The sequence below is a fragment of the Typopeltis vanoorti genome, chromosome 25, assembly GCF_054136105.1.
Source record: "Typopeltis vanoorti isolate ZY-2024b chromosome 25, IOZ_Tvanoo_1.0, whole genome shotgun sequence".
NCBI lineage: Eukaryota > Metazoa > Arthropoda > Arachnida > Uropygi > Thelyphonidae > Typopeltis > Typopeltis vanoorti.
In genome coordinates this window covers 47,889,994-47,915,234 of record NC_143573.1, presented here as the reverse complement: position 1 = coordinate 47,915,234, position 25,241 = coordinate 47,889,994, and the positions used below count along the sequence as shown (strand labels likewise).

The window sequence follows — 25,241 nt, the reverse complement described above, 5'->3', positions numbered from 1 at the left end:
CCACTGCTTCAATCTCAAGACCTGAGGCACACTTTCAATCCTCACTTTCAGCACACTCCCACCACTATTGCTTTCAAACCAAATTTCAGCCGTTCTCGGCAAAGTATACATTCCGCAGATATTGCACTGCACGAAGTCCCTTTGATTAAATTCTTTAAACATTGACGACGACTTGGATGCCATTGTTCTACTTCACACCAATGTGTGATGTGCTATGCTATGTATCTTACCTTATCTTATCAAAAGACTAAATTAACAATATTTAAAACAAAGTTTTTAAGCTAAACTAATTAACTTTGTAATACGGTCTAATTCTAGTACAATTTTTTAACTGATACTGCTATTTTTTAAAACTAAATAACTTAGATTTTGGAGTTTTCAAACACAGGTGATAGAAAGGGTTCTATAATTCACCCCTTTAGGGATTGATTAGGACAAAATCCTGAATTACATTTTTAAGCATTTGTATGGATAACCTTCATAAGCAAAAACCAAGTCTATATCTCATCGGTCCTGAGAGATATTGAGGAATCTGTGAAAACACATTTTACCCCTTTTCACTTATCCCCTTTTTTTTACCCCTTAGAGTTCAAATTTCTAAAAATCCTTTCTTAGTGGATGCTTACGTCATGGAAGGAATATACTTCTCGAATTTCATGTTTTGTGTTAATACCAGAAATGAACATTCTCATATTTAAAAAAAAAAAAAAAAAAAAAAAAAAAAAAAACTATTCCTTTGGTTTCCATGAAGTTTGCTATAGTGAGAGTTGACTATAATTTTCAGCATAATTTGCAGCCACAAATCATATTGTTTATATAATAGGTTCAGTACTTTTTTGGACACTGTCATCCTTAACAAATCACTTTTTTGATTTTTGCAGTTGGGTGGCCAATTTTTCTGTTTGCTCATTGTCTATCTGTTGCTGGTGAAGGATGTTTTCCTTAAAGTTTATGAATATGCAGGAGTATCACATTCCTACTATTATTTTCTTCTTCTGTTCTCCTCTTTTCTTTTTTATATCTATCACTTTTAACCGATTATAAATCCTACTCATAATTCTGCTGGTACACTTATTTGTTTGATGAATAGTGCATGTTACAAGAAAAATAAAAACTGGAATATTTGAGAATAGCTACTTAAATAATTACAATCTATAGAGACTGAAATTCTGATATGTACATCAATAAATTGAGCAAATATTGCACTAATATTTGAGTGGCCACTTTGTTAAGAATAGCATTTAATAATGAGTGCGATCCTCTTTTGCCCTAAGAATGGCCTGTATTCTTTGTGGCATTGATTTAGCTAAGTTTCTAAAATGTTCCTCTGGGATATTTGTCTATGCTGTCATAATGACATTGTCCAATTGTTGCAGATTGGGTGGTTGCATGTTGCTGATGCACACTGCTTATTCCACCTCATCCGAGAGATGCTCTATTGGGTTGAGGTTTGAGGACTGAGATGGCCACCGAAGTAAAGGAAACTAGCTGTCATGTTCCTCAAACTACTTCAATGCTTGTGGTATGGTGCATTGTCTTGCTTTCAGTACCCATTTTTTGACAATGGGTACAATGCAGCTACGAATGGGTGAACATGATCAGTGATGATGTTAAGATAGCTGTGCCATTCAGGTAGTACTCACCTGGTATTAGGAAACCTAATGTGCCAAGGAAACATTCTCCACACCATTACACCCCTGCAACCAGCCAGAGCTGTTGCTGTTTGGAAGGAAGAGTCCGTGCTAGTCCTGAACTGTGATTTGACTAGTTGTGGCCCTCCTGTCACATTTCACAATCCTTGCCATTCTTCTCTGACCTTGTGCATCAATGATCTGTTTCCATCCACTGGACTATCATCTTGAAATTGATTATTACGCCACTCCTAAACACTGTCATGCATGAAAAGCCCAAAAGAGTAGATATTTATGAGATACTGCCCCAGCACATCTGGTAATACCAACAATCATACCATGCTCAGTCTTTTAACCATTCTGGTGCATCAAATACAAAAAGCAGAATGTTGGATGCCTCTCTGCCTAATTTATATAACAAACTGGAGCCATGTGACTAACATCTTCAGGAATGGTGTGTTTTCCTAAATGGGGAGGTGTTCCTAATAAAGTGGTCACTCAGTGTATGTAGTAAGTAATATATAGAAGATAGTAAACCAAATAATGGAATTGTAATGTTTTGTGTCTGTAGGCCTGATGGTTATCTTTATGATAAAGAAGCTATTTTGGAGTATATTATTCATCAGAAGACAAAGATTGCCAAAAGGATAAAAGTATATCAAAGGCAAATGAAAAAAGAGGAGGTAAAAAATTTAACTGAAATGCTTTCTAATATATATTTGCATTGCTGTTTAAAATACTGTATTAATTTTGAAAGTGTCTTCCAATGAGAAATTCGATTTTTTTTTTTAGGTGTTAGTATTGTTAAGTAAGCTCTGGCATCTAAATGAAGTAACTTCAGATTCAGAATTACCTTCAGATCTATTTAAGTAATCTAACATAGCACATTGAACTTTTAGCTTGGTTTGAGTGTGTTTCAGTTGCAAGACTGTAGTTCAGCTGCACGGAGCTTATTTCCTAAGTATTGCATATAGAATTTTTCATTTCATGTTTTCTTTATTTTTTCCTTTTCATGCATATATATATATGTGTGTGCATATTTCCTCATTATCACTCATTATTTCCTATATATGCAAATGATCTGCATATGTAGTTAATTTGAATAATTCAAATATATCTGTATTTGAATTTGTATCTGAATTTGAATTTTTAACATATTAAAAGAAAGACAAATACCAAATAATATCCTAAAAGCTATCACAAGTATATATGAAAATAATCAAATACAAATAAGATTAAATCGCAAACTATCATATATGAGAGAGATAACGAGATAACCAAGGGTTCCGACAGGGATGTCCCCTCTCAGCAACTCTTTTTAATATCTGCTTAAATGAAATAATAATGAAATGGAATAAAAATTTACATCAAGGAATTAAACTTTCTCCTGCAGTAAACTTAAACACTCTCCTCTTTACCGACAACCAAATAATAATTACAAATTCTGAAGATAACTTACAGAAAGCTATTTTAGATTTCTGTAAGTTATCTTACAGAAATCTAAAATAGATCTAAATGAGATAGCCAAAGGTTATGGTATGATATTAACAGAAAAATCAAAAACCATGGCCTTTAAAGGACAAGATCCAGTAAGAACTAAGATAGTAATAGATGACAAGATCTTAGAACAGGTGAATTCATTTAACTACCTAGGATGTATGATCACATATGAAAATGAAAAAGATAAAAATTGCAAAATATTTAAAAATAACAGGTGTAATTAACTCTATATTTAAACCAAACCTAGTTCAAAAACAAACCAGACTAAAAGTATACAATACATTAGCCCTACCAGTCTTAATGTATGGAAGCAAAATCTGGACAATAAAACAAAAAGACAAACAAAGATTAATAACAGCAGAAATGAAGTTTATGAGAAAAACTGCAAAGTATACCCTATTTGATCACAAAAGAAATGAAGAAATTATGAAAGAATTAAACCAAGAACCAGTAATAGAAAAAATTAAAACAAATAAACATAAATGGATGGAACTGGTTCAAAGAATGAAAACAGAAAGATTACCAAAACAAGTCTTAAAGTACAAGCCATTAGGAAAAAGAAAACCAGGACGTCCTCTTAAACAATTCAACAATGACTTCTAAGGCCGGAACAGGCCATGCTAGGTCTAAATCCTTGATACGCATGATGATGATGATGATGAAATATATCTGTGAGGATGTAAGAATTGTGCCTGCTATTTTACATGTTACGGAAAAATATACAAAGAATTAGATGGGGCGGAAGCTTATCTTCCCTGTCCTATTTTAGTGAATTTCTGTGCAGAATGCTTTTAGAACATTCTGACTCAATTCGCAAACAACCATGTATTAATAACTGCATCGTATTATCAGAGAACTCCATTAATTAATTCACACTATCTGCACTTACCATCTCCAGAAACAAACCATTCCAATCATAACCCACTTGATAAGAGAAAATTCTAGCTCTCTCTACTTTCTTGACTGCATTCAGTCTCAACTTCCTGCCTTCTCATCCTCTTCCAACCTTCCATGAAATGAAAAATTCTGTCTTCTGGTATCCTATATAATCTTTTCAGAAATTTGTAGATCTCAGTTATATCATCATATGTCTTCATAATCTTTTCCACGATCTTGATAACATCCTAACACGTTCCTTTGCATCCTCTCATATATACATCACTTCAGAAACCGGGAGACTAGATCTTCACACAGTAGTAGTTCAGGCAATCTTATCAAGACTACATAAAGAGTCAAAGTAACTTCTTTATCCTTACATGTCAATGCTTATTTTAGCATCACAATTATTGCCCAAGATGCATTTTCACTGTCTACTAAACTTCAAGATCCATAGCCTGATCTGTTTCTTCTAGCATAATCCTGTCAGCATAATATACCATTGAATATCTGAACACGCCCAAGTGCATAACTTTACATTGACTGACATTGAACTGGTAGTAGCTATTTCACATGCCCACTGTTCCAGCCTATTCAGATCATTTTGCAAGTTCTTCATGTGTCATTCATATTCCTGATTATCCTGCCTATCTTTGCATCATCATCATCAATAGCTATATGGATGCTATGCTTTTTTTAGAGAATAATATAATTCATTAACTTATGTCTTTCTTGTTTGAGAATATTGTCAGGGAAAGAAGAAATTTTTTGACAACCTTCAAAATAAGAATCGCAAGACATGAATCTTATAGCAGGTGTTTACTTTTTCATGTCTTGGTCACTTGGATGTCACCAAAGCATAAGCAAACACAAGCAATAAATAGGAGAATATACTATTAGTTTAAGGGAAATATTGGTTAGTTTTTGTAATTGAAATAGAGTTTATAACTCACTCACTCACTTATAAAAAAAAAAATGAACAAATAATTGTGATTACTTCCCAAAACATGCAGTCAGAATGAATCAGATATGCATGCATGCATTCAGAATTATTGAGATTTAGGGATGCATAAAATTTCACATTTCAAGGAATTCGTGAACTTTCATGCCTATCTCAAAGTTTTGGGGGGAAATCATGATCCCCCCCCATAATGAATGTCATATGTAACCTCTGTTTGAATTATAAAAGCAAGAATTGTTTCTCTTCAACTCTAACAGTGTCATATTCTCATTTACTCAGCTGTAACTGAGACGCAGGTAAGTAACAGCATGATATGTGCTTATGTCCTGTGGTTCATGTTTTGAATGTTGCCAGCTAATCTTTTCTCCTTCACGATATCCTTAACAAATAAGAAACATATAGGAGTTACTAAATTATGTTATTCTTTTGCATATGCTAACATTTATTAACATGTCTATTGCACATATTCCTTTTAAAGACTTTGTGTGACTAATTTAATGTTCGATTAATTTTATTATTATTTTTTATAGTTGGTGTATCAGTGCCATCCACGGTTGAATGCAAGGCCACATTTTGCTTTTGGATTTTTGGCAGCTCATATATCTAGTGTGTGTGTGTGTGTGTGTGTGTGTGTAGGGGGGAAGGGATGGATTCTGAAATTATATAGTTAACTTATTGGTGACACTTTTACAGGTGAGGAGGTGATGTTTTTCTTAGCAGTCTATGAATATCTTTGATTCGATGTTAGTTGGATCATAGTCCAATAGATGGTAAGTGTATGATCCTTTAGCAGGGTGGATAGCTGATATATATGTGTAATTGATGTGACTTACTGTAAGCCTTGCCCTTCACTTTCATAACTGTTTATTTATTTTTTGCTATTTTTTAATTCTAGTAATACCTTAAATTCCTAGTTAGAGAAGTCACTTTTTTTTTTTTTTTTGGTTAAGTTGACTACATTAGCTTTAGCCACATGGGTGAGGTTGTCAATTACTTACTCAATCTGTAGGCATATTTCTACAAGAGATTAAGAAGTTACTGGCACATTTCAGAGCACTAATGGCTTCTGCTTTCAAGTTGGTTGATGGAAGGTTCACTATGGTGTGTGTGTGTGTGTGTTTGAGTGACTTTGTTTTTTTTATTTTCTTAGTATAATTTTAGTTTTATGGTTTTTCTGGTCAGATTTTTTAGTAGGAGTTTTTTGCTATTGTTTTCTTAAATTTTTTGATCTTTAGTGTTATTTATATTATTTATGATAATTTAAATTTTTTGATCTTTAGTGTTATTTATATTATTTATGATAACTAATATGGTTGAGTGTTGGGAGGAGTTAAGTAATGAGTAGGGATTGCATTGCAGAGTAAAATACTCTGGTGTTGTGTCCCAATTTACGATTTCATTTCTACTCTAATCTTACAAATTCCTTTTATCTGTATTCTTCTAACTTCTATGCCCGAGATTTTACCAAAACTTATACCAATATCTAAGTTATTGCTCCCCGTAGTACCCCTAACATTTGTATTTATACTGCGCCTTTTGGGATATTTAGTTTAGGATATTACATACATAAACAAGGAGAAAGAACTCAAATATATCAAAGTGTAACTATTGCAGTCGTGACACTTAACTCGATTCTCAACTTAAATTTTCCGCATGACTAAGTACAATATTTTCAAGTGGTTATCAACTGCACCATTTATGTTGTCATAAATAGGGAGAAAGTCAATCTCAAATATATCTCTTAGTATTTAAATATTATTGCAGTCGTGACTCTTAATCTCTTTCCTCAACATTAAATTTCCCGCGTGATTAGGTACAATGATTTTAAGCGGTGCATTGGATTAGCAACATCAGACAACTCTTTTATCATTGAACAAAAGGTTTATTAAGTTTCTAAACATGGTACAATTCAAATACTAAACTAAAATACTTATAGACTAACATTAAATCATTACAAGCAATATGGCTATTTGTGATTATGCTGCCATATACATTAATTCATAAATTCACCTGATGTGAACAAATTAGATCAATTCACACTATCTGATTATTCATACTGAAGTAGATTAACAAATTATTCACTGCTAACACATACTTGTGACATTTCAGTTATTTTATACATTACATTAAGCATTCAATTCTTAGGATACGTAATTACTTAATTCACACTATTCCGTTATACCGTTATTTGTACTAACACACAATTATGTCATTTAAATATCTTGTGCAATATAACAGACATGCAAAAATACCTTAGGACTCTTAATCATTCACAAATCTTTAACACTAGTCAATCTACACATAACACATTCTATCATATACTAAAGTCCTAGTATAACTTCAACAGTTCTATATTGGAATCACGATACTTTTCACAGACAAATTTCTAGCCAACATAGGTTATGATTTACAGTACCTTTCTTGAGCTCTTCGTATGGGCCTTTATTCTTTTCCAAACGAACCTCTGGCATAACTTCTCATAACTCTGGAATACTTTAACACACATGTATTTGCTCTACTATCAGCAACGAGGACATCGATCTCTTTACAGCTTTCTGCTTTGCGTAGTTATCACTAGCGTCGAAACGAAGAAGATCCCTCCTTTTCTAGGACTCTATGGGAAAATTTTCTTTGCTTCCTACTCGGGAAAACGGGAATCGAAATCCCGCTCACTTTCGTTTCCGTGTTGTGACGAGGAGATATCACCCCTGTCGCCACTCAGGAAAACCCTGTGAACTCCACCAGAACCAAAACCAAACTCCAAGGCCAAAAGCGACTATCCAAAAAAGAACCCCTCCAGGGGTTCTTTTTTGGATAGTCGCTTTTATAGCTGCTTTTGTTTACCAACCCTTTTATAGCTGCTCCCCTAATGGCACCTTTTCTTACTTCCTTTCTCCTCCTTCTACTTGTTTTTTAATCATCAACCAATTAGGGTGGCGTTTTCTTGCCAAACGTCATTTGATCGGCAAGCCTGTTCTCAATGTTTCAATCCGGGGATCGGCCCTAAGCGATAGCTTTTCTTTTCTTGTGCTAGCCTGACTTAATCCCCTTTCAAACTTTTTCTATGAATTCTACTTAATAACTTAATCTCTCACATAACGTATTTTATGACTCGCCCCTTTCTACTTATTTACTTAACTCTCTCATTTTTAATCGTATTACAATGTTAATCTATACTTTTCTTTGTTAGCTACTCATTTAGTTAGAATTCCTTATTTTAAGTCATATTACAATATTAATACATTCCTTCCTTTATCAGCTACTTTAACAACAACCCTCAAGTTTTATACATATTACTGGATGCAAGAAATTTTCCATTAAATAATTCATTTTTTTATGCAGGGGTTTTAATTTATGATATTTATTCTTCATGTTACACCATGATAGCTGAGAATACTATATTCCTAAGATATCAGGTGTAACACTAGCACATCTCCCATACAGAAGTCACCCAGTGTCCTGTCTGTGGTGTAGCCCTCAACAGTTTCTCCCTGCATGCCACTAAACTCGGACTCGCTATTGACACAATACAGCTGAATAAATGGTGGCAGGATTCATTAGCCAGTTGGAAAGATTACTGGCCAGCTGGCAAAACCATTTTACTGCTGTACCCTTGAATAGAGGAAAATTTATGGTCCTTACAGCATGTTTGGCATTAAAGGCTAGCAATTTTAATTTATTGGAAGAAATTCATGTGGTTGCCTTTGATATTTGAAAGGCATTTGATCAAGTTTGGCACAGGGGTGGACCTACTAAACAAACTGCTATCCTACTGTCTGCCTTCCACATTATGCAACTGGGTCATCAACTTTCTCACTGGTCACTCAGAGGAAACCATCCACCATTACACAGTGTAATGGTGGATGGTTTCCTCTCTTCAGATTTCTCCACCAGTGCAGGAGTACTTCAAGGTTCCATTCTTTCACTCATTCTCTTCCTCTTGTGTATAAATGACCTGCCCTCACAGACTTCCAATCCTCTCCATACCTTTGCCGATGATAGTATACTCTGTTCATCCTTTTCATTTGACAAACCTTGTAGTGCTCAACATTAGAATCATCAGAATCCATCATGACCAGTGACTTGAGCTCTGATCTCCTAGCTTTATCCCAATGGAGATATAGGTGCCAATGAGGTCTACAAGGACAACCTTGTAGACTTTATTGCCACCAAAACTCAGTTCTATATGATCTTTCCTAAGAAAGAGCTTGCATCCCTCCCTCTTACCTTCAACAATACCCAGATATCCAAACATGTCAGATTTCCCTTCTTGGAGTGACGTATGCCTTCAATATTTCCTGGCATAAATATATTTCAACTGTTAGCTTCTGCAGCTGCCAAAAAACTTGGTATACTTTTTTTTTGCAAAACTCTGTCATACCTTCACAGCTGCTAACTGAATACAAATCTATCTGGTAATAGAATATTGCTCCCATATTTGGGTGATGCACCAAAATCCTCTCTGAGATTGCTTGATTATATCCAGAAGAGAGCAGTCTGACTAGTTAATAATCCTGCTCTGACATATCCACCTCAATCCCTGTTTCACAGGTCAATTTTCTGCCTTGTGCCTCTTCTACGGATATTTTCATAGACAGTAATCTGCTGAATTGGCCACTGTTATTCCTCCACGTTCCTTCAATATCATTAGAATAAGTCACTGCTAACCAAAGCCATTTTACAGTCCATCTTGACTTAAGGAACCAACTTCACTGCCTCCTCTTTCATTTCATCAACTTCTATTCTTTGGAACAACCTTCCCTACTCTGCCTTCCCCCAAAGAATACAATCTTTAGCTGTTCAAACAAAATGTGAACATATTCCTCTATCCTTCTTATTCTCTTGTCCATACACTGCACTAATATGCTATAGGTCTTGTGACCTATAGCATATTAGTGCAGTGTATGGACAAGAGAATAATTTCGTGAAGAATATATTTCGTGTGTGTGAATCAGATATAAGCAAAAAGTATTAATAAATATTTTTATTTTTATATAGTCCAGAAACCATGCTCTAGAGACCAAACATGGAAATTTTTACACCACTTATGGTTGCCAACAAGTGTGTGTGGAGGTGATTTAATACTGTGTGATGAAATTCATCTCCCGCCTAAAGACAATCGCAAACGTTTATGCCTGCAGCAGGATTCAAACCTGTAGCATGTTGGTTGGAGAGTAAATATGCTAACCAGTTGGTCAATTAAGCTGGAAAAAAAAAAAAAAAAAAAAACAGATGGACATGCTAGGTACTGAACCCAAGAACTTCACACGAATTATTGGTGTATTAGTAGCAGGATTGTTTCCCAAAATTGGAAAATTTTGAAGATTCATTCTGTCTTACTTTCTCTGTTTTGAATAAAAGCCTTATTTAAAGTTAGTTTTTACATAGCACTTCAGTATTTTTTCCAATGGAACCTGGGACATATAGCATGACCTTCGGGACCTGATTTACCTGACTCAATGACTGAATGGAATCCCAGTGCTGTTTTAAGCATACTGTTGCACATTTATCCATCTGTTCATATGAAAGACTAAGAAACAAGTATTCTTCAATATTCTTCTTAATGGGAAAGGAGGAAAAGTTGATATTATTTTCTTTTGAAAAGAATGAGGATGGAGGTCATAGTTATTGTCTTAGAAATGAGATCTGAATCATAACCATTGAGTGGACTTAACATGCAATAGTTCCTGTTGTGAAAGAGCTTCAGTGGAGCATAATATGTGTACACATCGAACCAAAATTTTGATTGTGCTACACTTTTGATAAGATTATGAGAGCTGGTATAACTGTATCTTCCTATGTTTGCTTTCTTTGTATAGATGAAAAACTGCAAACTGCCATCCTCAGGTCTTGGGAAAGAAAGGCTCTTATTGGCTTTCCATTTCTAGAGTGAATTCTTTTAGTAGGGGAACATTTAAATCTAGTATGAATAGTTCCAAACTGCAAAAATTTTACTGATACAGTAAAACAGTATCAGAGTTTGTTCTTAGAATCCTTTCATATAAGAAGAAAAGTACTATAAATATGGGCTAGCTTGTATGTGAGACTTTCTGTAGAATCCACTATTGTTTTAAGTGGTGCATCGTTTTTGGACTCTGCAAAGGATCCTCATATGGAACACACATTTTATATGTTTATATGTTGTTTCTTCAACCTAGATTTGGATTTCATTTAGAAGCTTGTTTTATTTGTTAATTTGGGATGCATAAGATCTCTAGAAATGCAGTAATAACTAGAATTATCTTGTAATATAGGATGGAGCTTGCTAAAATATTCCTTTTTATCTTAAACTACCATAGCTTGTTATTTATGAGATTTAGTTATGATAATATTGCCATTACATTTTGAAAGAGGAAAGTGTTAAGACTGCAGCCTTGCATAAATGTGTGTGTTTGGGGGGGGGGGGGGTTGTAGCTTGTACCATCCAGTGAACTGCCTTGAAAAGAAATTTTACTGGCATTTATGATTAAGAATTTTTCAAAGACAATTATTACTGTTATAAAGAAAGTCCATTCCTGGTACTCTTTTAGACACAGCAGCGTAATCAAAACCTTTAGAAAACAGAAATCTCATCGTTTGTTAAAGGCTGCTGGAGATATTATCAACGGTTTTCTTAGTATCAAAAGAAAAGCATGCCAGGTGGGGGATGATTCATTTTATTCATCCATTAATTAAATTTACAAATATTATGTTAATTTTTATGACAGTACCAGTTTTTTATGATGTCATTGGCTTTTTACTCAATTTTTAGGGCATTACTGATTTTCCAAAGATATAGATATATGAAGAATATAAGGAAGGAATAATTTTGGACCTACCTTTGTAGGATGTTCCTGGTTGTCATTTTATTGAGTGGCATCCAGCATATGGCCATATTACTGAAGTATGACTTAAAGGAAGGCGGGTGAAATGTCGAGATATGTGACATATGGGAGATTTGTGGATAAAACACAAAGTATGTGAAATTTAAAATTCAGGTTTTAAGAGTGAGTGGTGAAATGTCAGTAATGCCCTAAAAATTGAGTAAAAAGCCAGTGACGACATAAAAAGGGGTACTCCGAAACAAAAACAGCCAATAAAAATTAATATTTATTTGGAAAAGTAACATGGAATATTAATATTTAATATCTAATAACAACAACAGAGAAGACAATTACGGTTTAGCTCTCCATTTTTCTAATACCAATCACAACATTCAATGGGATAAAAGTACTATGCCTTACTTAGAAGAAGATTTTCATACCTCTGACATCAAAGAAGCTGCAGGAATGATCTGTTCAAGAAGCAGCCTTAACAGAAACCAAGGGATGATCCTTGGACATCTGGAAAACACTCATAAGATCACTCAACACATCGGAGTTCAACTTTGCAGCCAATTACAGAATGCACCTGTATAACAATGACTGCTAACATACACACTCCATGCATTTGATGTAACTTTTCATTTGAATTTTGATTATATTTAGCATTCAGTTATGTTTTAACCTGATAATTTAGCTTGTTTCTGTTCTGTTTTAAGCTCTTTGTTACTTTTTGTGTGCCCAGACGAAGCCAACAGTCAAGTCGGTGAAACTAGTAGACTATATCTCTGTACAAATCTCCAACCAATTAAAACCCAGTTTTATATGTTTCCTTGTACATAGTACAGGTTGTTTTTATTAGGAAATTGACTATTTTAGTTAACTTGCATTAGCTACTGAGATGGTACTTTATAGAATTGTCTGTTATTATTTAATTGCCATTCTATAATGCTCTACTGAAGATACCTATGACCCTTAGGCAAACATTTTACAATAAATAAGTTTTCTGTGTGAATTTTCCTCATTTTTTATAGTTCTTATTAATATATATTGATCTTTTCATTTGCATTAATTTTTGTGTCATTTTCCTGTAATCCCAATGAAGTTACCACATAATTTGGGTAATGAAACTTGCTAGTAGTATACACTGTATATAGAAAGTTTTTTTTCACTTGGTTACAAAGTATGTTATACTTGACAAAAAAAATTATATTCTTGTTTTAATCCTTTGCCCAAGTGTAAGCAAACAAAGTGTGCACATGAAATATCCTCATGACTAGTCATGAATGATATTTCATGACTAGTAGAAGCTGTTGACTTCACATCATTTGCTTTGATATCCCATAATTCAAAGCACATTTCCTTTTGGACATGTATATTGCTATGTATTATGGAAAAGTCACTACCCAGACTGATTTTAATTTTTATTGAGGTCTCATCTGTGGAGACTAGACCCAGGAAGATACTAATTAGGTTAAGCCAATGCAGAAGTAATTTATTTTTCATATAGAAATAGTAGTAAAATGGTGTATCACCATATTTGTAAAATACTTTGGATCAGAGATAGTTGTGGAAAGTTTTTTGTTCAAAAATTTGACTTTGGCACCGATGTGTAGCTCAGTGGATGTGGCATTTGCACACCACCGCGCTTGGCCGCACGAAGGAAGACTTGGTTTCGAGTCTAGTCGGCGACTAGAGGAAATTTTTCTAAGCCTTTTTTCGACCGGTTCCCGAGTTAGTCGATCTCTGGCACGGGCAAGCAGGTTTTTCCTCCCGGAAACTCGGGTTTTTCGTCCTGTAAACTCAAGAAAATCGACCGTAGAACCCACATTATTTCAGACATTATATATATTGTGTTAGGGTTAGGGACCACGAGATGGCGGCACATTTGGGCCGTCTCTCTTCACTGCGTACCGCTTAATTAGTGATAGCCTTGCGCCATCTGTCTCTGATTGGGTACCAGTGGAGATTGAACTGCCCACTCAGTCTTCAAAAGTTAGATAGGGCTAAATGGCCTCGCCTACTCCTGTATACGGGAATAAAAAGGCGTTAGCTGATTTTTTTTTTTTTTTTTTTTTGAACTTTAGTATCTTCTTTTATTCTAGTTCCTGATGATAAGACCTTAATAACTGTCAAAACCAGTCCAGGTAGTGAGCCTTCCCATAATGCTTAACAGTATACACATTTGAAAGTAAGTGTGCTTTGCATTATGGGATACTGAGGCAATTTATGTAAGGTTGACAGTTTCTGTATAAAAGTAGACTAATTGCAAAGATACTACACAAACTTTATTTGCTCATGCTTGGATATAGGATTAAAACAAGAATGACTTCTTGTCAAGTATAATATAAATTTGCTGGTAGTGTTTGATTTTGTATAATAACAATCAACCCAGTCATGAAATTACAGACTTTTGATCTCTTTTTCATAAAAATTTTTCACCTTTCACCAATTTGTTGTTCATTTTACTTTACAATTATAATTAAAATAATTGTTACCCTTTTGCCATATTTTAATCAACAGGTTTACATACAGTGTGTGTGTGTGTGTGTGTGTAGAGAGAGAGAGAGAGAGAAAATACTTTATCCAAAAACGGAAATTGGAAATTTCAGAGGCATAGCGAGGCTATGGCCAATGTGGCCCCGGCCATAGGTGCTAATTTTACATAGGTGCAAAAATTGGGATTTTTAAAGTTATTTTTTAGAACGGTGCAATTTTCTTTCCTGGCCATAGGTGCCAAAATTCCTCACTACGGGAAATTGGGAAATTGTGCTCTAGAGACTAAACATGAAACCTTTATAGGTCACCTTATGCCTCCAGTAAGTAGGGTAGTAGTCTCACATTGGGCAATAAAAATCATGTACCATCTAAACACGTTAACAAACATTTATGCTCTCAGTAGGATCAGCTTGTTGATTCGAGAGCTGGTATGCTATCCACTTAACCAGTAAACTGTGTAATACTCAAAAGCTCTGTTTAATCTAAATAAATCTCACTATAGTCATTGTTGTAATCTGTTTCTTTTATGACATCTTCATAAAAAATTCAACAGATTTTAAAATCATTCATTCCCTTAACAACATAATAGAAAAAATTTATAAGGTTAACAGGTTTCTAATTCTCCACTTTATATGATGCATCCCTCTTACAGATTGGGATAATCATTGCAAGTCTGAATTCACACACTCATTAAAAAATTCTTATGTGGCTCAAAGTTATGGCATTAGGTATGGTATACCTATTAGTCTGTATTTTCACTGTAAACATAAAAAATTCTTCTTCTGTCCTGAAGTCATTTTAGCAGAGCTGCTTTTTTGTTAACATGTTCTGCCCTTTCATTTTTGAAAGGGCAGAACTTTATTGAAGCTTTATAATCTTTAATTAACGGTATGATTAATGATAATTGCTATGTAATAATCAAAACCATACTTGTTCAACAGTTATATTATTATTTTTTTATATATATGTATTCTATATATGGTTGTAAGCAAAAGGTTGTAAATTTATAGTACATTAGTATTAGTAGTGTGGATGAGTTGAAATTTAAATAAGCCAGAAATCCTACTTCAGAAATTAAACATGGAGCTTTCTCAACCACTTTAAGCCTCCAGTAAGCAGGGTGTTGGGCTTGCACTGTGCAGTCACTTTCATTGCATTCACAAGTATCCACACCGTTTTGGGTTTAAGCCTGCACGTCCTTGTGATTGAGAGCAGTTTTACTGTCCACTTGATTAACAATAATAACTGTTGTTAAAATGATTAATTCTTAGTGTTTATTATCTTACAGAAACAGAATTTATATGCATTGCTTGCGGAATCTTTTTTTTTTTTTTTTTAATCTCTGGCAAATTATGGCTTTATTTATTATAATAGCTTCTGTACAAAATGTTATGTTTTTTCTAGGAAGAGCTGAAAGAACTTGCAAAAGCTGAGGAGCTTGCCAAAGCACAATCTTTTGTTGAACAAGAGAAGAGTATTGTGAGCAAGCAGTGCAGGGTGTTTGAAGGTATTTGAAGCTTTTCTATGAAACACATAATTTGCATATGCTGAGTTGGTAACATTACTGTCCTTTAAGTATAGAAGTCCTTGCTTATTGTTAATTTCCATTATACAGTCAACTTTCACTAGAGCAGATGCCATTACAGAAAACTTGCACATTTGTTGTAGTGAGTTAATAGTAAACACTACTGCTGTAATGACCCTGCTTGTTATAATAGACCACCAAAAAATGTCCTACCCAAAGGATGCACTTGTGTATGCTTAAAAGATAGTGCTAGTTGAAATGTATAATTGTTTTTGTTGGCAGCAGTGTTTTTGTCAGTTTTTCATGCAGTATGAAAGAATGTGAATTATATGTAATTGATTGCCATTTAATAGTATAGCTATGAAATGTCAATCAATTGTAGTTCTTTGATTCTTCCATCATGTATTGTGATTTGCAAAATCTAGTAATTTATACACCCGAAACATTTTGCTTTAGATTATTCAGCATTTATGTTATGTAAAATTTCAGACTGATTTCTGTTATGTGTGTGCTGACTGATGTATCATTTGGCAGAAAGATTTTTCTAGTGACATATGCAGCAGAAAAATCATATATTGCTCCATATATATCTCAAATTGCTAACTGTTAAGCCATGTTTCTTTCCTTAACATCATAATTATGTGAATCCTTTTTTTAAAGTTGCATAATGATCAGCATTCATTTTGACAAAATTATGGAGACTCCTATTATCCATGTTAAGAATAATTGCTTTAATTTCCTGATGTTTTGACCTTAATTATGAAGGTCATCTCTCAAAACACACCCCAACTCAACATTACCAGAGTTAAAGATTGGTACTATCAACATAAGAAGCCTGAATGGCAAAGAAATGGAGCTAGCTGAGGAATTAGATAAGTACCAGATCGACATTATAGGGGTGACTGAAACAAAAAAGACAAAACTGGTGAGATCTTTCTGAGCAATAAATACAAAATATTATATTCAGGCAATGACAATCAAGGAAAAGAAGGAGTAGCCATAGTATTCAACACAAAATACGAGGCTAATCTTCTTGAATGGCAGTCAGTCTCAAGAGTAATGTGGGCAAATATGAGAATGGGGAACTGGACAATGAGACTTATTTGTGCCTATGGTCCCACAGAAGGCTCTACTAAGGTAGAAGTGGAGGAATTTTTTGAGGCTTTAGAAAAAGCAACTAACACAATGAAAAAGGAAAAGTTGGTCCTTGTTGGGGATCTAAATGGCAGAATAGGAAATGATTGTGATACATACAAAAATATTTTGGGAAAATTTGGAGAAAAGAGCAACGCGAATAATAATGGCAAATATCTGTTGGATTTCTGCTCGGGACATGGACTGGTTATTACTAACACCATGTTCCAACATAAAAATGTGCACAAATTCACATGGAGAGAAGAGACAAGGAATAAGAAAAGTCTCATTGACTATGTTATTGTTGATAGTGATGTTTTCTCCCTGGTGCAGGACACCAGAGTGTACAGAGGATTTGAAATTGGAAGTGATCACTATTAAGTCTTGAGCAGGATAAAATTGAATTTCATATTGAAAAGAATAACATGTAAGAAAGTTTTAAAGCGAATAAAAGTTGAGCAGTTCTCCGATGTGAACTGTAGACTAAAATACACAAAGATTATTGAGGAAAAAATGAAAGAGTTTGAGAACAAGAATCAAACCGTGGAGATTCAGTGGCAAACCTTGAAGAAAGCCCTAATTGATTCAGCTGGAGAGGCATGTGGTGAAGTTGTCTGCAAAAATAGAAAAATTAGAACTCCATGGTGGACACAGGAAGTTAAAGAGGCAGTGAAGGTAAAGAAGAAAACATATCAAAAATTCCTGGCAAATAAGTCAGCTTGTGCTCTTAGAGAATACAGAGACAAATGCAAGAATGCTAAACAGTGTGTAAAATTAGCTAAACAAAAGTCATGGGAGGACATTGGCAAGAATATAGAAAATAAATATCAAGAAGGCGGCAAAATATTCTGGAGGTTGTTGAAGAAGCTTAGGAATGGAGGAAAGAGTGCTGTAAAAGGAGTTAGAGATGATAAAGGTGACATGAAAACTGGAGAAAAAGATATCCTTGAAGTATGGAGTAATTACTTTGAAAAAAACTGCTAAATGAAACAAGCAGTGATGACAGCACAGGGGTAAAAAACACTGACCAGGCATGCAGTCAGAAATACATATCCATACTTGAAGTAGAAAAAGCCATCAAAGGCTTGAAATGTGGAAAGGCAGCAGGAGTAGATGATATTCAACCAGAAATTCTGAAGTATGGTGGTATAAAAGTCTTACAGTAGCTGCACTGCATAGTTCAGAAAGCCTGGACAGGGTGACGAATTCCTGATGATTGGAGTAGAGCTCTCATAGTACCCATGTATAAAAAGGGAAATAAAACTGGATATGAGAATTACAGAGGTATTTCCCTACTGAGTGTTCCTGGCAAGATCTATGCAAGTATACTTGAGAAACGGTTGAGAAGAATTGTGGAAGAAAAGCTTGGTGAAGAACGAGCTGGATTCAGGCCAAATAGAGGCTGTCAGTATCAGATCTTTACTATACGACAATTAGTTGAGAAAGCATGGGAATATGACAAAGATTTGTATTTAAGTTTTGTCGATCTGGAAAAGGCATACGACATGGTGCCAAGAGAGCAACTATTCAATACACTACAGTTTATGGTGTCAATGGGGCATTACATCAAACAATACTTAGTCTTTATTTGAGTTGCAAGTCAGCAGTTAGAATTGAAGGAAGTACAGGAAGATGTTTTAATGTTAAATCTGGTGTGAGACAAGGTTGTACATTATCCCTTCTGTTGTTCATTATCTATATGGATCACATCATGAAGGAAAGTGGTATTAAACATGATATCAAAATTGGAGATGTTAATGTCAGCCCTTTGCTTTATGCAGATGATGTTATACTTCTAAATAAATCTGCTACAAGTCTGCAAGATTCTCTGACTAAATTGAATAACATTGTAATAGATATATTATGAAGGTCAGCAATAAAAAGACAAAGACAATGAAAATAGGCAGAATCATTGAAAATGTCAACTGTGTTGTGAACGGAGAACCTGTGGAAAAAGTAAAACATTTCAGCTACTTAGGCACGATTTTTAATGAAGATGGTAAATTAAATATAGAATAGACAACAGAATCAGCAAAGCTGGTATGGTGGGAAGTCAATTGAATAAATTCATATGGAATAATAGAAAAATTAGTTGGAACACTAAATTAGCTGTATACAAGACAGTGTTCAAACCAGTTTTAACTTATGGATCTGAGAGCTGGGTAAGAAGTAAAACACTTGACCAAAGACTAGACCACAGATATGAGAGTCCTGAGAAAGATTATAGGCGAGAACAGATGGCATCAATGGCAATATCATATTAAAAACGAGGATATCAGGAAAGAACTTGACATTGTCAGCATCCAGGAATGCGTTAGCAGAGCTAATCTCAGGTGTTATGGTTACTTAAACAGAATTTGTGAAGAAAAATAGCAAAACAAGTGTTCTCAGCCAGGTTGGCAGGAAAACGACCCAGAGGAAGACCAAGATATAGATGGATTGATACGGTACAAAGTGCCTTAGACGATAGAAATATGAGATCTGATAATGTTAGAGTCTTGACAAGTAACAGACTGATTTGGAGGAAAATTGTAAATAGGAAGTTATTAATGATGTAATTTTTTTTCATGTAGTACTATCATAACCAAAGAAAAAATTCATGTTACCTTTTAATCCAGCAATAGTGGTGGCCTAATCAATAATTTAACATAAGTATTATATTAAGGCTAAGATCCTGAAGTACTAGAGTATTAATTATAATTGATAATGATCTCCTAGAAAAAAAGGTTATGTGGGTAGAATATGTGCCATCCATATTATGGAGATTAAGGTGGTTCATTAAAATTTCACAGGCTTCCTTAAATTTGTGCTTATATCAAGAGTTTTGGTGTGTCTGTAGTTGTATTGAACAGGTGTCAGTTCTGTCTAGAGTATCCAGGATATGATCAAAAAAGACGGTACATGTCAGGAATTTGATAATGATCAAAAAAGACCAGATTTACCACAGTTATTAAATTTAATGTGTTGTTTATATTCCTTTTTCCAGAGAGGAATTCTCTGTTTGATTTCACCTAAAAAGGAAATTCACCTTGATGAAAACACTAAGAATTTATAACAGTATAGGAAAAAAGCAGTGCTCAGAGAGCAGATTCAAACTACTTAAAAATTTAGCAGTTGCTCAAAACTGGGTTCTAAATTTAAAATCAGAACTTATGAGAACTTATATTTAGATCCAGATATTTTGGATGTCCTTGAGAGGATTACTGACATCTCAGCTAAACATACTCTGAACACAAAGTAAAACTCGTAGCCAAGTTTCTTAGATTAAAACAGTGGCAAGATTTAAACAGCCAACAAACAAATATAAGCAATTTAAATTTCTTATCATTGAATGATTTTGAGAACACCAGCCATATGTGACAACATAAGCAACCAACCACAAATAAGTGATAACAGGAGCAACCATTTGTCTTCATTTAACAGTCATGTGAATAACCTTTCAAGCCATGCTCTGAACAGTGATGAACTCTTGATATTTAGTAAAGGCCTGAACTTTGCTGTGGCACTTAGGACAGTTAACAAATTGGATTTTATGTATCATATTGAGGGAAGTATAATATTTCTCCTAACTAATATGGCTGATAACATACAATTAGAAACTTCTAACATTTTAAATAATATAACAACCCCAGCAATACTTGATTAGCAACCGTGAAATCTTTAAAAGGAAATCAGGATATTGTAATTACTAAAGCTGATAAAGGGAATGCTACTGTCCTGTCAGTCCTGTCTTCTACAGCCATCAAAAAACTCTGTGTACTTTTCTGCTTAAGGTACTTCTCATTTATATAACTATTAACACTGTATAAATCTCAAACCTTTCCAGTCATTAAATACTGCTCACATATTTGAGATGGTGCCCAAATCCTAAAATTGTTAGATACTATTCAGAAAACAATCCGTTTAGTGGCAATTCCTCTCTCACAGATATGCTTCAATTCCTCTCTCATAGACATTCAGTTTCTGCTTTGTCTATTCTACAGGTACTTTTGTGAATAGTGCTTCATCAAACACCATCTTTCCTCTAGTTTCTTCCAGAACCATAAGAGCAGCTGCTGGTCAACACCCATTTATAGTCGAGCTCCAAATTTACAAAACCAACTTCTCTTTAATTCCATCTACATCTGCTCTTTGGAATAGTCTTTCTCAATGACTTCAACCTTCAGCAGTTCAAGGAAAACATGCCAGCAGATTTCTCCTGTCTTCTTATTCTTTTGTCCATAATCAGCACTGATTTACAGGTCTTGCAACCTTTTGTGTGGTAATCAGATTTTTTTTTTTTTTTAAAAAAGGGCTTTTAATTTGCTTACATACAATTTGAATAACAAACAAACAAACACAAAAAAAAAATGTTTACAAGCAGTATGTTTACCATAAGCAATTTGTCATTTTGAGCCATGTATCTAAGAGAAATTACTTTTACAAATGTATGACTTTAGTCCAAGATAATAACTTTTTTTTTTTTTAATAAATAAAAAAAAAGAAGCAGGGTCTAGCAAAGGAACCATTTCTAATATGTCAGGTGACAGAGAGAAAGTAATTCCAAGTTTTTGGATTCCATCATTAACCCCAGAATCAAAGGAAATTAAACTTAAAAAGCCAGTAAGTATTGGTTCCGTTTTAAAGATTTTAGTATAACTCATGTTACTAATCAGAAATAATATCATTATTTACAGTCTATTACATTGACTACTTGTGTGTGTGTGTGTGTGTGTGTGTGTGTGTGTGTGTGTGTGTGTGTGTAGATGTTTGCATGTTACTTTAATGCTTTCGGACTGTACTAAAGTAAAGATGAAAATGGTTTGAGTGATTTTACACTTGAATATGAGTATTAAAAGAAAGAATGTCTGCGCAGTTATCCTAGTGGCTATGTGCTTTGCAGCCATATACCTGGGAAAAGAGTGTCCTGGGTTTGATTCCCATCGTTGATGTGAGGAGCTTAATGATCTTTCTCAGATAGCCATGGGAGCTAGTCTTGGGCATGGACAGCAGGGTTTTTCTCCCCATTTTATCTGGGGTTTTTCCTCCCACAAACAGGCAAACTCATGCAGCCACAGCCATAGAATATATCGGGAGGCATAGGCCTAGTCACCTTATCGCGGGGACGGGTGCGACTTAGAAGGGCTTAAGCTAGTTCTGTAACAGGCCAGTAGGCTTAACACATAGAAGGAGAAGAAAAGAAAGAAAAAATTCTTGTCTATCATTACAGAGCTTGTAAATACTTGGTGTTTTGAGCATTTGTTATCCTCATCTTTTGTATGGAATACAACAACTTTAAAATTCAATATAATTTGTTATGAAAAGAATAAATCCTTTACTAACATCTTTTACCTTTTCTTGCAATTCAGACCATAAATTTATCTCTCACACAACTGGCCTTTAAGTCTTGCATCTTTGTGATGCCAAATGAAAATTATTTCTGTTGCTCCTTTCCATGGCTTCACTACTGTGTCAGCACTATTCCAAATACTAACTGTAATTTATCTTCTTCTTCTTCATCCCCTCCTCTCTTCTACCTATTATGGTGTTGAGGTGGGTATTCTTGTTACTGCAACCTCACTCAAGGATAAGGTGGTTGGCCCTATGCCTCCTGGTATGTCCTGTCTGTAGATGTGTATGTTCATGGGCCGGTTTGCCTGTTCTGGGGGACGAAAAACCCGAGTTTCTGGTGAAAAACCCCTACCTCTGTATTGAGACTGGCTAACTCACCTTTGGTTGAAAGAGACCAGATAAAGGTTTCTCGTGTCACTGACAGGAATTGAACCCAGGTCTTTCAGATCAAACGGCTTTGGCTATACCGACTAAGCTATGGAAGCTCAGCTGTAATTTATGCTCACAATAATTCTTTTTTTTTGAATGGAATGAAGTCTTTCATTCTTCATTCCACTCAAAATTCCTGACACTATCTGCCTTGGTCCTCCAATAAGCATTCTAGCGACAAATGAAGAAGCCATTGAAAAAAATCCATTCTATGATATTGAAAGATTGACAAATTAAAGTGCATGTAATTAGCGAGGATGTGGGCATCTTAATTGAATGGTGCACCGTATCCTAACCTGAGAATCAGGTATGTCAAAGGTGTCTGTGAAGTGTGTACCTGCATATCACAAGTAACTCGAGACAAAAATTCCAGTTTTGCACTTCATACACTGCAGTTTGGAACAAATTTAAAAATCTTCACAAATCTAAATCTGATGATGAAAAGACCAGTTGCAGAATTTCTACCTTTCTATGCTTCTGCCGCCTCTCATTCAGATGCTAACAGCATTATGTTATGTCATTCTTAGCATCATTCTTGTCCTCCATATCATAGAGATAACCCAGGTTACTTTGCATCATACTTAAGAAGAGCTTGCTGCATTTCTCCTCTACTCTTTCACCAGAATAGCTTGAAGATACCAAGAATTCTTTTGATATCCTGATGATAGCCAGTATCCCTCATTTGTGCTCCAGAATTAACACCTGCATTAATTGATCTTTACATTCTTGGATACTCATCCATTATTTACCTACACAGAAGTATGACTATTTTCAGTCTATTTCAAAATAAAAGTAATCATGAATATCATCCCTCACCTTTCAAAAATATCGGAGAAAGTCATCAGTAGCCAACTTCTTCACCACTTGAGGCCCACTAGACATCAACCATTTCTGTCAACAGATTTCCCTATCTTTGAACATAAACCATAAAAAGGATTTGGAAAAGCTTACTTACATGCTGCCATTTTATGGTCTGCCTTTCTCTTCTACAATTGGGTTACCAATTTCTTCTCTAGTTGTTTACATTTGGTTGGTTTGGTTATTTTTCTCTCAGATGCTTCTGTAGAACACTTGCAAGGAAATTGACATTTGCCTTTGGTTGAAAGAACCAATCTTCCATTTCTTTCTAAGATGTGGGAAATCTTTACAAGTGCTTTTCATCTGAAGGTGAATTAGTTGGCATCTCATATAGAGGTAGTTTTTTTTTTTAACACATATAAACAAGCAAACTTGCTGGTAAACACATGCAGTTAACTTTTGTAATATGCTGGTTGCATTATTCTTAATTCCAAAAAACAACCCGACTCTCTCAGATTTCTCCCCCAATGTAGTAGCACAGGGCTTTGTATTTTCATCCATAGTCTTCTTTCTGTACTTAAATTATCAGCTGTGCTCACTAACCACAAATCCTATTCCTCTTCATTTGCAATATCATGTAATTGTTCATTGGGAAGGCTTGTAAACTTCATTCCTACAAAACACAATTTCAGCACCCATATTTTTGCATATATCCTAAATACCAAATTTCTTTTAATCCCATTTCCCCACAACAGAGTTCTTGCTTTGTAAAATTTCAAAACATTTTGTCATATTCTGGACATTAGATGGTATTGAAACAAAAATTAGGAAGGTATGTTAAACTTTTTTTAATGATTCCAAAACTGAATTTTAGTAAAATCTGCTGTCCACTCAGAAATATGGAGTAACTTGTATATACAGACAGATGTGAACTAATAGGGCATGAAAAATGAATAGTTCTCAGTTACCATAGCCATGATATTTTTTCAATTGACCTTTATAAAAATGAAGACTGAATCTGTTGCTGCATTAGTATATGACTACTGATACTTCCCTTGTATCCAGTATTATGCAACATTAATGTATACATTGATTCATTCTCCATTAGATCTTTAGCATCAATAATAATTTGATTTGGGATATCGATGTTCAGTACAGATACCAGTGAAGTTTACAAGGCTTCCCAATGAACAATTACATGATATTGCAAATTAAGAGGAATCCAGTATGGTTCAGCGAGGCATACATTAACGAAGAAAGGACCTTATGTCCTTCTGAAAAAAAAAAAAAAATATATATATATAGGGTGGCCATAAAATAACTTTCCCTCTTTGGAGGCATCTGTAGCTAAAACCAATAAACGGAATGAGACCAAATTTTATATTGAGACTTTTGAAGGCATGGGGAGATGATTTCCGCGAAAAAAAGATTTACTATAGTTCGCCCACCGTTTGTAGATCCCTGCTTTGCGTCTTTCCAAGAATAGTCGATTCATGCTAAAGGGGAGAAACAAATGAAGGACGTCCGAATTGGTCGCCAACACGCGAAATCATGTGCTTTATAGGTAAAATTTTCCAACTGTTATACAAGCAACATAGTTAATTACAATAATCATAAAAGAGAAGTTAATTTTCTGACCGGTAATAATAAACCACTCATCCTACTATACCAACTGATTACCCTATTATCGGAATGGATTCTCCTTTTTCCGAGATACGCAGAAGTGTCAAAGGATCTCTAATCGGTGGGCGAACTAT

General features: G+C 34.6%; 1 protein-coding gene across 3 annotated transcripts in view; it reads left to right on the top strand.

Moving 5' to 3' along the window:
- LOC150092719 (nitric oxide synthase-interacting protein) overlaps positions 1 to 25,241 on the top strand; it is a 128,612-nt gene that overhangs the window by 15,857 nt on the left and 87,514 nt on the right. For 2 of the 3 annotated variants that reach the window (XM_090414794.1, XM_090414793.1), the window contains exons 3-5: positions 2,203 to 2,314; positions 15,672 to 15,774; positions 21,410 to 21,528. In XM_090414794.1, the coding sequence (XP_090270920.1) occupies positions 2,203 to 2,314; positions 15,672 to 15,774; positions 21,410 to 21,528 (334 nt within the window). The remainder of the gene's footprint in view (positions 1 to 2,202; positions 2,315 to 15,671; positions 15,775 to 21,409; positions 21,529 to 25,241) is intronic. The other variant, XM_090414795.1, reaches the window with a different exon arrangement.